Raw genomic sequence first — 16,452 nt, 5'->3', positions numbered from 1 at the left:
ATCTGTCTCCCAATCTAAAACCTGTGGCGGTCTCTCTGCCCCCATGTTCGAGCTATATTTATTTTAGCGATTCCAGATAGCAGCCCAGGGGACTAAATATTACTCTTAAATGCAATAGCATGATGCTGAGAGAAATAGTGCTGCGGATTGATCACAGATGTCATTGACACTGTCTTAAACCAATAGCTGAAGGGGACTGCCTCACACAATCCATTGTCTGAAGACAGCTACCATTGCCAAGGTACACCATAAAATAGTAACAGCACAATAAAGTGTATCAAATTTATCATTGCACCCTTACACTTGCAAATAGATGTGTTGCAATGGCCTGGAGGGTGAAGCGTTCTCCTTAGTTTAAATGATGTTAAAGTGAGGTGGATTTGTTAACTCAGACCCACACAAGTTTTAGAGTTTGTCATATCAGTTTTGTTCATTCTCTAATCAGAAGGGTGTATTGATATGCTTCACCACATGGAGTAGAATTCTTGAGTAGATAAGACTTGGATGTTCGAGAAAATGTTCCCTGCTTGAGGACATGTTGTGTACTGTACGTTGATCATTGTTAATAATTATATGCTTTGCTGCGTGAAGGAAATGTAACAAAATCGTTTCAAAAAGTTTCTCATTAGAAGTGAGGAGGGCCATCATGATGTCATTATATCCTTTGGCACCAAAGAAGTTACAGATAGGGAGAATAGCACTGTAGAGAGGAATAGGTTTCACCTTTAAGTACCATTGAAAAGTCATGTTCTGTTAGAGTTCAGGGAGAAGTATGAGAAAACTCTTGAAGGTGTTCAAACAGAAAAAGAATGGAGTACTAAGGATGGCGTTTATTCTGTATTTTAATGAATTACTTACTTTGTGGAAGAGTGAAGTACTTATTGGATTAAGAATTTAACAAAAAAAATAAGCTTCAAAAAGTGTGCGCCAAATGACTTGATCTGACATATTTAATTGCATATCAGATTAAGTAGTCAATCGAAAAACAAGCTACTAGTGATAACTGACTGAATAGAAGACTTGTTCACATATGGATTATTTATATAGTGGTATTGTTTCTAATTTGACACTGTTTTTACCTGGCTTAAAAAAAGAACAAAACATTTTCCAGTTGTAACTTTCTTTGAATTTATGAATGTGGAAATTTGTTTCAATCTTTCAAATTTGTAATCAACATAAACAATATTAACAAAGATTAGCAGGTGTTCATTGTCATCTCTTTGAACTGTAAAGGGGTAGTAGGCCATTTCATAAAATGATTTGCATAGATAATTCCATTTCGGTAAAGTTTGATTGTGAAGTCCGATATGCCAAGTTGAGAGTCTCAGAATATACATGTGTTAAATTTTTCAAACACAAATATCATTTAGGGCTTGGGAAAATCTCAAACTATTGCAGATTATTTTTAGTCTAAAGCACAAGGATAGGGGTAAGGTGTTTCTCCATCATTACCGGTGTTAGAAAAAATATTTTAAAAGTTTAATGTGCAGATCCATTATTGGGGGATTGTCCACACTACAGATAATCATCAGGAGTACGTATAGTCCAAAAGAAACATGCATGTAAATCTAGAATTTGCATGTGTGTTGCTGGGGATATTGGTGTACACCAAATATATAGAAATCCACACACGTTATAAATGTAAGTTTATGACATGTGAATCTCTACCTATGTTCTAAAACTGGTCCCTCAGTGTCTGCTATGTTCCTGAAAAGTCTGCTGCTCCTTTATTTTTTTTCCGCCTTGAGGTGATTGGTTACCTAATGAATATGATATACATTTTTATTTTAGCTATGACAGAGGTTCCACCTACAACGTGTTTGTTGGAAAGGGGCAGCTCATTGCAGGAATGGACAAAGCGCTCATTGGAATGTGCGTGAACGAGCGTCGATTTGTGAAGGTCCCACCAAAGCTTGCCTATGGGAATGAAGGAGTTTGTAAGTCCAGACATCTGTACAACATTTTTGAGTTGTTATTTTCTTTAGCACATGCTTATGTTTTCAACACGCTGTCCGCTCACAGTGATAGTTTAACATACTGTATTAATTCCTTACTATAATTATTGAAAGAAGTTATTGAGTTTGAATGCAGACGTATTATTGCAACAAAATTCGCCCATCTTTCTGCAATGGCTTTGCCATCAATACAAATGTGTAACTTGAGTTGAGGGTTTAGGGAACAGCAAAGCACAGCTTTTTATTGTTAGCCAGATGTATGCAGTTTCATCTGCTGCACATATGTTAAATCAGAATGGAATAGTCACAATATTTTATTTATGAATAAAATGAAATATGCAGAAAGTTCCATCGTTGAGCTAATCTTACCTGCTTGAACTTCATGGACTAGACGTTTTAAGCAACCTTATTTGTATCGGTTGTATTGTGCCATATTGACAGCTTTCAAACTGTCCGAAGGAGTGCCACGAGGAACAGTTTTGAGTGTGTTCTGGAAATTTTGGCGGAAGATTTACTATTCTCGTTCGCAAACCAGGGATGTGCAGCATCGGGTCATAAAATGACCTACCTAATGAATATTCATTTGGCAGGTCACACTTTGCAACCCTTTTGAGCTAATCGATTATTTGTGACCGCAATTATAGTCACAAACCATTGATCTATCCTCTACTGAATTTCAAATAGAAGGGAGACATCCCTTTCAAACCCAGCTCAATTTTGAAATTCGGAAAGGGTCTCAAAACTCCTTTACGACATTAAAAGAATTTTCCGACTCATAAAGGAGCTTTTGTACATTAAGAAAGCCGCTTTACGGTTGCAAACCCTGTGAATTTGCACAGCGTTTGCGGCCACAATACCGTTTTGTATATCTGTTCGTAAGTTCCGGAAGCATGAAGCACTAAGCAGATATGCTGCCTCTTTAACTTAGATCTCACATCGGGCAATAATAATGACCCCAAGCCAAGTAAGGGGGTAAAAGGCCGCTTTATTGGACAGGTGGGCAGAATAATACATCATTTGTACAACAATACATAATCCGACCTATCACCCCCCGCCCCTACTGAATTTTCCCCAACAACCAACTTCCCCCACGTTGTTCAGCCTAATCCTCCTCCCCAAACCCCTATCTACCTCTCCTGCCTACCCCTTGCCTCCAACCTCGCCCTCTTGCTTCCCTCTGTCCGGAACTATTCGTGATGCCCCCAACCCTTCCTGCCTGTCTTGCTCTCCTCCCACTCTGCCACCAGGAAAAACCCTAACACAGAAGTTTTTCCTGTTCCCCCCCCCCCCCCCCCCCCCCCCTTGGAAAAAACCCTATATTGTTAACTGGACGCTCATCGTCAGTTAATAGAAATCATACCACCACTGTCGCCCAACAGGTGAAATTTTATTCACAACATATCATTATGCCGCATGGTCCATATTTGTCTACAAAACCCCAAATTGTTCCATGACATTTGCAGAAAAAACTCCCGGCAAAATAACGTCCCCCAAAACCTCTTACCGCTTTATATATGAAGAAACGGGGGGGGGGGGGGGGGGGGGGATTGGGTGAAGATGGAGACATTTTTGGGGGAAAACGGGGGGGGGGGGAGGGGCGGTGGGGGAAACAATTATCATTGTATTCGCAAAAGAAATTTCCAAAACTTCAAACAAGTGTTGATATAACAGTGACGCTGTCGCTAAAACAGCGTAGCCTAACACCAGGTATTAGACTGAAGTATTTTAGAGACCATCTCTTTTACATTCAAAATATAAATTTCATTACCTATAAAAGATAGGTGGACACCATCATGTCGAAAAAATTGATAATCATCTTTTGTTATTGACTCATGACCCAACCAGTCTACACCAGCACTGTGGCAAAAACGATGCAGGTCTCTATTCGCCTTCTTCCGTGCTCTCTCGACTGCTGTAAACCTTTCTGCGCCTTTCCAAACCCTTCGTGGCATTAGTGCCGTCAAAACTAGTTGTGTGTCGGGCCAAGTTTTTAACAAAATTTTGAGATCTGCCTTCATATCAATAATTAAACCAAGACCTGATAATTGTATTAGGTCGTTTTCACCAAGATGGATCAGCAACATTTCCGGTTTATTTTTACAAGAAAACTCACTCATGAGAGGCAGGAGCTGACCCCACCTCATGCCGCTTTTCCCAAACCAGGACAATACGACTTCATCTGAGCGGAAACCCAAGTTCCTACCAAAATGACGTTTTTCAGCTTGTTTAGCGGCCCACTTAATGAAGGAGTGTCCAATGATCCAGACTTGGCGTTGAGACAAAATGTTACCGGCCGACACACCTGAAAAGAAAAAACAATTAACATCCTGACTTTGAAACATCACCCTCTAAAGTTCTAATGTAACGTAAACAGCAGTCTGAGGTCCAGCGACCTAGTTTCTGAACCTCACTGAGCGAAAACCCCCACCTGGCAGCTTCTGAAGCTGCTCCTATTCGGAAAGAATGTGTCCCAAAATTGACAGGATTCTCCCCTATCTTCTTCAAAGCTTTGCGCATAACTGCTAGGATTTGAGCAGCTTGGAGACGGGACCCATCTTGATGCCTAAAAACATAATCTGAGGTTGCCCCTCCCACTAACAAAAACTCGCACCATGCTTGCCTGGGGCATAAAGGACCATCTATGGCTTGCAAAAACACTTTTGCCCCTTTACCTGTTTGGTCCGTTTTTGATCTTTCTAGAAAAATACAAATAGAGGAGCAAAATAAAGAAACGTTGTGAACCTTGAGGCCCTCAATGTGAGTTGTACCCAGCAATTCTGAAATCCTAAAAGCTCCAAAAAAGAGCCAAATCATACAGAGTTTAAAAAGACAACATTCAAAGTGGGAAAAACAAACCACCGCTAAAACACTTGTAACTTTATACAATAATTCCAAAGACATTGGTTCTCGTTTGTGTTGACCCCTCCTTATCGTTTTCGCCCAGCCCTGCAACATTCTCCACCCCATCTCTCCCACAGAAGGCTCATAGCCCCAGAAGAATTTTCCATAAAATGCCACCCCTGATAATTTCCCAGCTATCGTGGTGGACGATACACTCCGTTGTATGTTACCCATAATGAAATTACTTACATCATCTCTACACTGCCATAAGCCTATCTCAGTCGATGGTCTATACTTAGCCCCTGAATCTAAAAACTCCAGCCAAGTTCGTCTGTAGGCCAATTTGGTGCTGTTAGCTAAAGAGCTCTCGATGAGACGCTGAGTAGTCAAATCGCCAAATCCCACACCTCTTGGGGGACCGGAGTCTTCTGACAATCTGCTCCGGGCGCCAAAACACGGAATCTCGCCCACTGAAAACGAGACAGGGCGTCTGCGATGTTATTGTCCACTCCCGCAACATGTTTAGCTTTGAAAATGATGTTAAAATGCAAGCACCCCAATATAAAATTCTGTAATAGCTTCAACAAGTGCTTATCCTTGACTTTTTGCCCATTGACTAGGTCCACTACAGTTTTGTTATCGACATTGAAAACTACCTTTCTATCGGCCAATTTTGGACCCCAGATAGTCAATGCAACTACAAGTGGGAACAGTTCCAGGAAGGCTATGCTCCGTTTCTCAGAAATCCAAGAGTGTGGCCACTGCTCCGCACACCACCTCCCATCCCAAAATAGGCCAAAACCATTGGCCCCCGAAGCATCAGAATAGAGCTGTATTTGCCATAAGAAATCTTCTTCTAAAGACCAGATAGTTACGCTCTTAAAATCTCAACAACCACACTTCCAAATCAGCCCTCATATTGATAGTAATTCTGATCCGATGGTGTGGAAGCCAACAGCCCGACATGGCAAACCCCAAGCGTCTGCAAAATGCCCTGCCTGCCCGTACCACCCTACAGGCAAAGTTCAAATGGCCAAGCAAACATTGAACCTCAAGCAACTTTAATTTGTCTGCTTTTGTGGCATATTCCAATAGTCGGGTGATTTCAAGAACTTTTTTCTCCGGAAGTCTGGCTTCCATCTTAATTGTATCAATCTCAATACCCAGGTATGTTAAACAACAGCTGGGCCCTTCCGTTTTTTCAGGTGCCAGTGGAACACCCATCTCCTGTGCGAAAGATTGAAAATCATGTAACGCTTTTCCGCATTGATGGGAACCTGAAGCACCCACAAATAAAAAATCATCTAAATAATGTGTTACACTCATGTGGCCCGTCGCCCAAGAAAAGCTCCACTGCAAAAATGAACTAAAAGATTAAAAAAGTCTGCAGGATATCGCGCACCCCATAGGGAGGGCCTTATCCACAAAAAATTGTCCCTTAAAATGAATACCCAAAAGGGAAAAATCCGAGGGATGAACAGGTAGTAACTGAAACGCCGACTTTATGCCAGCTCAGAACCCTCCCCCGCCATTCTTACCATCCCTAAAGCCGTATCTACAGAGGCAAACTTTACCATGGAATCTTCCTTGGCAATGAAATCATTGATGGATGTACCATGGGGCCAGGGGAGATGGTGGATCATCCTAAATTCCCCCTCGACTTTCTTAGGGACCACACCCAAGGGGGACACCATAAGATCATGTAATGGCTATATATCAAAAGGACCAGCCATTCTGCCCTCTGCCACTTCAGTCAACAACTTGTCCCTCACAATTTGTGGGAAATCCTCTGCGGACTTCAAATTCTTTGCAAAACGACAATATCTGGCTCCCTGGTAACCTAACCTGAACCCTTCCCTGAAACCCCAGTCAAGCAGTGCTGCCTCTTGAGTGTCCGGATAGCATGTTAAAAGCACTCTCAACCTATCTATATTAATTGGTGTAGAAGCCCTTGTTAGTAGGTTGGAAAACACCTCCCCTTCCTCTGACTGGCAAACCGCTCCCCCAATGTAATTGCTCCCCAAAACACTGGGTGACCGCGTGCTTCCCACCACATCGCTGACATTCATGCTTATATGTGCATGGGTTTTTGGCACAGAATCCCTTATTAAAATTCCAGCATGCGCCAGAAATGGAAGGCTGTTGTCTGTTCCAATTCCCCACCCCCCACAGAGTGGGTCTGCTCGGAAAGGGCCGACCGGGCACTGCTAGGCCACTCGCCGTATGCATGGATGGAGGTGGCCTTTGTGGGTACATCCATTGCACCCAAAGTTCATTATCCACTTCACCCCATGGTTTATCCGGTATAATGACTAAACGTGCCCGAAACTCTTCATCATAATGCAACCATGCAAACCCACCAAATTCCATGGCCGCTTTCCTGATGGTATCCACATATTTAAAAATAGCCACTGACGTCTCGGGGAACTTTTCACAATAAACACTCGCGAAAATGAGAAAAGCAGACGTCCAATTATCTATATTGGTTGGCACCCGAGGTCTCCTAGCTAACTCCCAAGCCTCTTCTTTGGACCCTTCTTTTGCCTGAACCTCTCTATGAAGGAGTTTAAACACATCCACAAACTCCCCCTTCCATATTTTCTCCTTCGTGACCTTGGACAAATGAGCACCCAGTGGCATTGATAAACCCATATAGGGCAAGCGTTTTAAACCTGAGGACTGCGATATATCTCCTTCTGGTTTCGCACCCTTATCTGGACCTGCCACTACAACCTGCTTGCCCGCCTGAACTACAGCGCCTGCAACTACAGGGCTAGTGGCCTCTTCCAATTCGCCTTTAGCGCCCCCACCATCTGTGCCAACCCCCTTATCAAAACATAAGCGTTTTGGACGAGGACGAAAGAGCACCTCACCTGCTTTTATGGCCGAACTGTCTTCGGACAAAATTCTCCTCTTCATTCCCTTAGCGCTATTTCTGGTCTTGGTCCCTTTTGAAGCACCATCACTGGCAGTTTCCTGCGAAAAATAATTTCTGGAGATATCTTTAGTAGACCCCCCCTTATCCCGCAAAGAAAAGGGGAAAGTTTTCGCAAGTGCTTCCTCATCCTCGATTTCCCCTTCTTCCAAAGATGCACCTTCGTCGTCCACAGACATAAAACCTACCACCCCAGCCTCACCTACTCTACCACCCCCGCCACTGCCCCCAGGAAGCTCCCCGTCCCCAACTCCCCCATCATATACATTCCAGTTAATGGGTCCCTTAAAGCGAGACGCTCTTGTGACATCCAACGGTGTTGGGAATTTCGCTTGAAAATCCCCATCCTCCTTACTTCGTACGTTGCAGGATGCAAAAGGCCTGGCCGATATGACTCCACTGCCCTTTTTTGTGCATGGCAGCGTCTCGCCCACGGTGGGCTGCCAGCCGCTTAAACTTGCAGCTGGTTGTGATCTGCCTCCTTTCAACCGGGAAAGTCTGGCCTTGTTCATAATTTCTTTCGGCATCCAGACCCATTGCCCTTCTGCCCCTTTCCCAAAAAATTCAGGCACCTGACCCTCCACTGTCTGGCATGTGGGGTCCATTAAAACATCCCCTAATACAACTGCCTCAGCCAGCTTGGATGCGACCGGTCCCACCTCTTCGCTCTGTTTTGTCAAAGGAATTTTTGCCAAAACGTCACCCTTTGCGTTAGAAAAAATTGGTGACAAACACCTCTCTTCCGATGACTGTGAAGAGAAACCTGAAACATTGAATTGTTTCTTGTTAAAAATAAAAATATCTTGCTTGCTGTTTGTAAATGCTTGCTTTTCCACCTCACTGTCATGTGTTACCGTTGAAACAGCACTAGGTGGCGTATTTTCTTTATCCCCAGCACCCTGCCTTACTTTAGAAAAATGCATGCCCCCCTGTACACCAGCTTCCTTAGCCTTAGGCAAGATATTTGTCGCACGCGTGCGTGGCCTGCCCCTCCCTCTCTTCAATTGCGTAGGAGCTGATGGCAACGCAGGAGGCCGGGGCATACACACACCTCGTACCAGGGAGCCCTCCTCCCTCAAACTAACCACCCCAAGTGAAGGCACTGGTGAGACATCGCTTGAGGCGCAAGCTACCACCGCTGCCGCTACTCCACCAGCAGCCCTGCGTGGCTTGCGCTCCACACCTACCCAAGCCTGCTCCAAAACCCCAGGAATTAAAAGGTCTTCCCTCCCTGCCTCGCAAAGTACACGTAGCGCTTCACGAACAGAAGCATCTGCCTCCATATCCAGTTTGCGCTAATAAATATCAAGAAAAACTTTGTCAAACCGTCAAATACCGAATAAATGAGCCCCCCTACCTCACCACCTCAGAAAACACGAAGCGCGACGGTTGGAATGACAGCCTCGCGCTGCTGAATCAGCCAATCAGCGCGCGCACCACCTGTCCAGGGCATACCACTGCCCGAAGCTGCCCGGGGGCGGACAATCTGCGATTGCCGCCCCCAGGAGCCCTCAGTGCAAGCTTAATGTTATCCCCTTGTTTAATACCTACTGTCTCATTATGCACCGATTGCAGCTTTTTATTAATATTTTTTGGAAGCCTCAGTAATTGACTTTACAATCGTCCAGCCATGTCAGTACTTGTGGTCTTTCCAGCTCATTCCTGTGATTATGTAATATAACAGCTGTCATTTTCTTTTATGGTGGAATTGTACGACGGTCAGTCTGATTTGTAAACAAGCTGTAAATCTTCGCCCATTTGTTCATACATATGTTTGGAATAGATTTATATTTTTTGGAGTTCTCCAAAAAGTTCCAGGAATACCCACAAAGCATTTATCTGTGTGTAAATATGAAGGGTGTATATGATCTTAGCAGAAGTGCATCAACACCTGCAAATTCCTTTCCACCACGGGATAAACATTTTGTCACATGGAGAAATCCCTACATCCCCATCAACGTGTAGCCACCTTGTAAGTATGGAAATATTATTTTCTATACTTTAAAGATGGCTGCTATGTTACATCACTCAGCTTTGTGTCTCACTACTTTGTATCAGACAATGTGGTGGCCATCTTGAGAGTCTAAGAAATAGACCTTCAGAATGGCTGGTCACCACTATTTGCTTTGTCAGTGCTGGTGCATTTAAAAAGTGGAGCGGGAGTGGGGCAGTGGGAGAACAAAGAAAGATGAAACAACAGTCGGTAAAGGAGGTGTCGGGATGCACAGGAAATTACACCATGCAGAGGTCCACCAAGCCTGCATCTGGTACCTTGCTTAATGTGAAAGAATTAAGTGCACCTCTAAACGAAACAAAAAAATATAGTTCCATGATGTCAGCAGTGGAAGGATACATCTCAGCTAGACAAAAGCAACTGTAAAGGAGAAATGCTGGAGGGGAGGGATAAAAGCAAGTATGGAGAGAAAAGCTATTTAATGACGAGCTGGGCACTGAGATAGAGAGGAAACCATCAAGTCGGGAGCAAAGTGCTGACTCAGCACTCGCTCTGTATCATTGTCTGCAGGGCTGTCTGTTACAGACAACTGAAGATAGAGCTTTCACCTTGCAGAAGACTGATGTTAGTGGCACTCAGCCATTGTAAGAGTTGCCACGTTTGCTTTTCATAGCCTGTGGGGCCAAAACAAATAGCTTGGTGTTGTTAGTAAAAGAAGCTAAAAACTTTCCACGTATCTATTGCTAGGTCACTTACATCAAGCTGGACAATGAACCTGCTTCTTTTATTAACAGTGCGAACATATAGTGGCATCTGTTATCCCTCATTGCTAATTGACCCAAAGCAGTAGCTCCAATGCCCTGGAACAGTATCTCCTCTGCAAGGATTTTTTCTTATGTGTCCTATCTGTTCAGCTGATCTTGAATGAATGAATGACGTAGATTTATCATAGCTGCCAAGATTTCAGATTGCTATGTGTGACATTTTCATAATTATAGGTTTGCAGCGTGAATCTTTCTGGATCACTATGCTGTGCATTATTCCGCCATCTAGTGGTTGGGTCCGGAATTGTAGTATTTCTTCTCTTTTTTTTTTTTCGTGGCCCAGGTGGGCGTCGACATACCACCATTTGGTGTCCTTCGTGACATCGACGCGCTTCCTCCGGAAGCTCCCACCTTTGGTCGTCATCTTCAGATTCTTTTTTTCGCCGTTGGGTCTGGATCAACAGGAAGGAGCTCCAAGAACTTTGAAGAGAAGAATCGACGAAAGATCGTAATAAATCACCGGAGAAGACACCGGAGACCGAGTAAGAAGAAACTCGACTAAAGTTCAGAGAACTTTGAAGAATTCGACGTTTTTCGAAGGAGAATGCGCATACAGGGGGCTCCCTGGGCGCGGTGATGGACAAGACTCCGTTCAAATTCTGCGCAAACTGCCACCACAAGTACGCGCAGAAGGACCAGCATCCGGTTTGCAATCTCTGCCTGCCGGTCAACCATCGAAGCGAGGACTGCAACGCCTGTGCAGCGTTCATCCCGAAGACTCTCAGAGTAAGGGAGAGACAGAGAAGAGCAAACTACAATATGCAGGGGAAAGGAACGCCCCCATCGCTACGAGACTTGGGACTCTCCAGCGGAGAGGAAGACAATGTAGCAGAAGGACCAGAAGACGTCGTGGTCGTCGAGGTCGAGAAGAAACATCGAAGGAGGTAAGAGAGTCGTCGAACACTAAACCCTCCACTGAGACTCGCAAAGGCGATCCAAAGTCCTCGAAAGGTGCAGGGCAGTCGAAGCACTCGACGTCGACCACGGCATCCAGGGACAAACAGTCCGTTGGATCCTCTGAGAAGGACCACCAGACGGCGAAATCCCAAGACAAGGGAAAGGCGCCGAAGAGCAGCCATGAAAAAGAGGCCTCGACGTCGAAAGGCGAAGGGCCGAGACAGGTTTCGACTTCGACGTCGACAACCGCGAAGAGGAAGGTCGAGGCCTTCAAAGCCGATCACTCTGCGGAGATGGAGAAGAAAAGAAGTAGGCTCGAGGCCGAAATAGCTAACATCTTGCAACGCAAGAAAGACTTCGAGGAAAAGCTAAAATCCTACAGCATACCGTTGAAGACTACACCCGAAACAGGAAAGGGCGTCGAGGAATTTGAAGCGCCAAACACACCTGAACCTGGAGAGGAACAGGAAGAGGACCTGTACTACGGGACAGGCGAAGGGGAAGAAGATGAGACTTACCAAGAGTCGACTTCTTCGGAGGCTCAAGACTTGCCATGGGAAGATCTCGACGCCGAGTCACCGGAAGAGGGCGTAGACCCATATCCGTCGAGGCCTTCACCGCCGGACGACATAGGGATCTACAATCAAGTCATCAAAAGGGCGGCTGAGACGTATGGGTGCAGTTAGAGGAAGAGAAACCCCAGTCTTGCTTCCTCTTGGAGACCTTGCTGCCTTCACAGACTAGAAGCCAGTTCCTGCCCATGCTCCCAAGTGTGCTGGACTAGGGGAAGGAGGCATTCAAAGAGCCTGCCATGTGTAAAGCTGTGACTCCATGAGCAGAGAAGAAATATAAACATTCTTCGAAGGACACCATGTACTTCAGAGGGTCCGTACCAGCCGACTCCATCATTACATCCACAGCTCGGAAAAGAGCAAATATACCCACAAACTCTGGCCCTCCACCAGACAAAGAAAGCAAGAAGATGGACATGATAGGTAGGAAGATGGAAAGGAGTGCAGCCATACAATGGCGCATCGCCAACTCCAATGCGCTCATCAACAGACACGCATACCAGCACTGGGAAGAAGTGGGAGAACTGCTCAAGCATGTCCCAGAACAATACCAGAGGAGAGCAAGCCACCTGGTAGAAGAGGGAAAGAACATGGCTAATACATGTTTAAAGTCAGCCCTGGACGCAGCAGAGACATTGAGCAGGCAGATGATGCTGGGGATGACAGAAAGGAGATATGCCTGGTTAAGAATTTCAGGTTTCAAGAATGAGGTCCAAAACAACATCCTCAACACACCCTTCAACGGGGAACAACTGTTTGGAGCACCAGTTGATGAAAAATTGAAGCAGCTGAAGAAAGATAACGAAACAGCGAGATCTATGGGGGCGCTGCTGTTCAGAGGTTTGAGAATTGGAACACCTTCCAGGAGACCCACAGGCAGAGGAAATCATCAGTCTGGGGCAACACACCAAACCACCCAGCAAAGTTATCAAGGAGGTAACCAGGGACAGCAGCAGGGACAACAGCAGCAAAACTGGCAGTACCAGCCCCGAGGACAATCCTTTCGAGGGCACGGCCGAGGAAGGGGAAATGGCCAGAGGTGAAGTCAGCCTCCCACAGGAAAGTGACTCACCAACAGAAACAACGTACTCCTGGATGAGACCTCAGGAAGTGCAAAAAGAGACAAAAACCAGCAAAGACTCAAAACATTCAAAGACTCCTCCAACACACATCATCGGTAGGAGGCAGATTAAGACACTTCCTTCAGGAGTGGAGGAAAATAACATCAGACAAATGGATATTAGAACTCATACAATATGGGTACTGTATCGACCTGGAAAGGCCACCGAAAAACAGAAGGCCAAAGGTCAGAGTGTGCATAACAAAGGAGCTGACACACTTGAGGGAGGAAGTAAGAGAATTGCTAAAGAAAAGAGCCATAGAAATTGTGCCACAAAAACAAAGAAACAAAGGGGTATACTCGACCCACTTCCTCATACCAAAGGTAGACGGAACATTACGCCCAATTTTAGACCTCAGATTCCTAAACAGGTTCAGAAAACACAAAAGTTCAAGATGACCTCCCTCCAAGAGGTCATACCTCAACTGCAAAAAGGAGACTACATGGCGACTATAGACTTAAAGGACGCCTACTTGCACATCCCCATCAACAGCAAACACAAACACCTCCTCAAGTTTGCAATAGGCACAAATCACTACCAGTTCACAGTACTGGCTTTCGGACTAAAATCAGCACCAAGAGTCTTCACAAAATGTCTGGCAGTAGTAGCAGCACACTTAAGGAGGAAGGGGATACATGTATACCCATACCTTGACGACTGGCTGGCAAAAGCAAGCTCTTACCACAAGTGCAGGAAGCACATAGAGATAGTGATACAGACGCTGGCACAACTGGGGTTTTCAATCCATTGGGAGAAGACGTCAATAGAACCAGAACAGCTGAAGAGGTTCTTAGGGGCAGAAATCAACACCATACAATGCACGGTGATTCCGTGTGCAATGAGGACTCTGGCTATATGCAAGGAGACGCGTCTTTACCACAAGGGGCAAGCTCTGACAGTGAGGACTGTGAGCAAACTGATGGGGATGATGGCATCATGCATACATTTGGTACCAAATATTCGCCTACACATGAGGCCATTCCAAGAATGGATCCAGCAGCAATGGTCACAAGCAACAGGGAGTTGGGAGGATCTAGTGGTTGTCACACAAACAGTACAGAAAGAAATAGCGTGGTGGAACCAGAAGAACTTAGCACAGGGGAGATCATTTACACAACTAACTCCAGCTGTAACCATTACGACAGACGCCTCCCAGAAATGGTGGGGAGCACACACAAATAACCTCAAAGTAAGGGGGTTGTGGGGACATCAGGATGCAATAAAGCACATCAACTACCTAGAACGCAAGACAGTGTTCCTGGCCTTAAAGGCCTTTCAGAAACTGCTGTACGGGAACAGTACTGATACAAACAGACAATACAGCTACCATGTTCTACATCAACAAGCAAGGAGGGACACATTCAGTGACACTCTCACGGCTAGAGCAGGAAATATGGAGATGGGCAATCCCCAGAAAGATAGACCTATTAGCAATACATCTACCAGGGAGGGACAATGTAGAGGCAGACTGGCTCAGCAGACAGTCGTCAGCATCCCACGAGTGGGAGATCAACCAACAGGAAATCCAGAAGGTATTCCACAAATGGGGGACTCCGCAAATAGACCTCTTTGCAACACACCAAAATGCAAAATGCCAAAACTTCGCATCCAGGGTACCATCCAAACAGTCCCTGGGGAATGCGCTATGGATAAGCTGGTCAGGGACATTTGCATACGCTTTTCCACCAATACCACTACTACTCAGAGTGCTGAACAAGTGCAGGATCAGCAGCATGACGCTCATCCGGATAGCACCCCAATGGGCCAGACAAACATGGTTCTCATACATCATGGAGATGTCGCAAACGCACGCACACAGGTTCCCCACCAGGAAGGACCTGCTAACAATGCAAAGCGGAAGAGTACTATACCCAGAACCAGAAAGCCTCAACCTAGCTGCATAGCTCCTGAGGACCTAGAGTTTGCAATCCTCAAATTGCCGGCAAGTACAATGGCGGTACTCAGAGAGGCAAGGAGACCGATCACAAGGAAGTGCTACGTAGCAAAGTGGAAAAGATTCACCGCATGGTGCATTAGGGAAAATCTGCAAACAAAGATTACTAAGAAATCGACAGTACTAAGATACTTAACGCATCGACTGCAAAACAAGCTAAGCTACACGTCCCTAAGTGTCCACTTAGCGGCAATTGTGGCTTGCACAAGAGGAGAAACAGTGAAAAGTTTCTTCACATCACAAGTGGTAAAAAGATTCCTAGAAGGTGCAAAAAGGATCGCTCCTCCAGGCAGAATGCCAGCATGGAACCTCAATGTAGTGCTCACACAGCTAATGAAAGCACAGTTAGAGCCTACTCACAAAGCTACACTGCATATGCTCACACTAAAGACAGCCTTCCTAGTGGCTATCACATCACTACGAAAAGTAAGTGAATTACAAGCGTTAACGCTCTAAGAACCCTACCTGCAAATACACAGTGATAGGATTGTCATGAGAACGGACCCGCATTTCATGCCAAAGGTGGTGTCTAAGTTCCTCATCAACCAGACAGTTCAAATACCAAGTTTTTTCCAAAAGCCGTCCACGAGCACAGAACGAGCCTCACACACACTGGACGCCAGGAGGGCAGTGATGCACTATATGGAAAGGACAAAAGAATGCAGAAAAACAAAGCAATTTTTTGTATCCTTCGCCAGCAGTTTTTTGGGACGACCTGTTACCAAAAATACCATTGCACGATGGATTGCGCGAGCCATCCTGCTCTGCCACAAGCAGGCAGCCCAGCCATTACAAGGAGCAGTGCATGCTCACTCAACAAGGAAGAAATGAGCAACAATTGCGTTTCTAGCAAACACACCTATCCAAGACATTTGCCAAGCGGCAACATGGTCGTCAGTGGATACGTTCTCTAAGCACTACTGTGTGGATATGCAAATGAACAAAGAAGCGCAAGTGGGACAGAAGGTCTTACAACACATTTTCAGTAACCAGTGCTCATCTTCCACCCAACCTCCACTATGAGGAGAAACTGCTACAAAGTCGATGCACAGCATAGTGAATCCAGAAAGATTCACACTGCAAAACGTAAAATTTCTTACCTGTCAGTGTAGTTTTGAAGCTTGAAGACTTTCTGGATTCACTAGCGAACCCACCCTCCTCCGCCAGAAAGATGAGACGGGAGGATAAAGGGGGGTAGAAGGTGAAAAGACTTTTACAAGGATTAAAATAGGAAAACAAAGACAGAAAAAAGAATCCGAAGATGGCGACCAAAGGTGGGAGCTTCCGGAGGAAGCGCGTCGACGTCACAAAGGACACCAAATGGTGGTATGTCGACACCCAACTGGGCCACGAAAAAAAAAAAAGAGAAGAAATACTACAATTCCAGACCCAACCACTA

The 16,452-nt window shown here is 45.3% G+C and overlaps 1 protein-coding gene across 1 annotated transcript in view; it reads left to right on the top strand.

Annotated features, from left to right (window-relative positions):
* The window catches only part of FKBP9 (FKBP prolyl isomerase 9), a 198,382-nt gene that overhangs the window by 76,197 nt on the left and 105,733 nt on the right, over positions 1-16,452 (top strand). The window contains exon 2 of the mRNA XM_085607498.1: positions 1,792-1,937. Coding sequence (XP_085463624.1) covers positions 1,792-1,937 — 146 coding nt within the window. The remainder of the gene's footprint in view (positions 1-1,791; positions 1,938-16,452) is intronic.

Source organism: Triturus cristatus, chromosome 5_2 (assembly GCF_964204655.1).
Source record: "Triturus cristatus chromosome 5_2, aTriCri1.1, whole genome shotgun sequence".
Classification (NCBI taxonomy): Eukaryota; Metazoa; Chordata; class Amphibia; order Caudata; family Salamandridae; genus Triturus; species Triturus cristatus.
The sequence above is the reverse complement of the archived record's forward strand: the minus strand, read 5'-3'. Positions and strand labels throughout refer to the sequence as shown.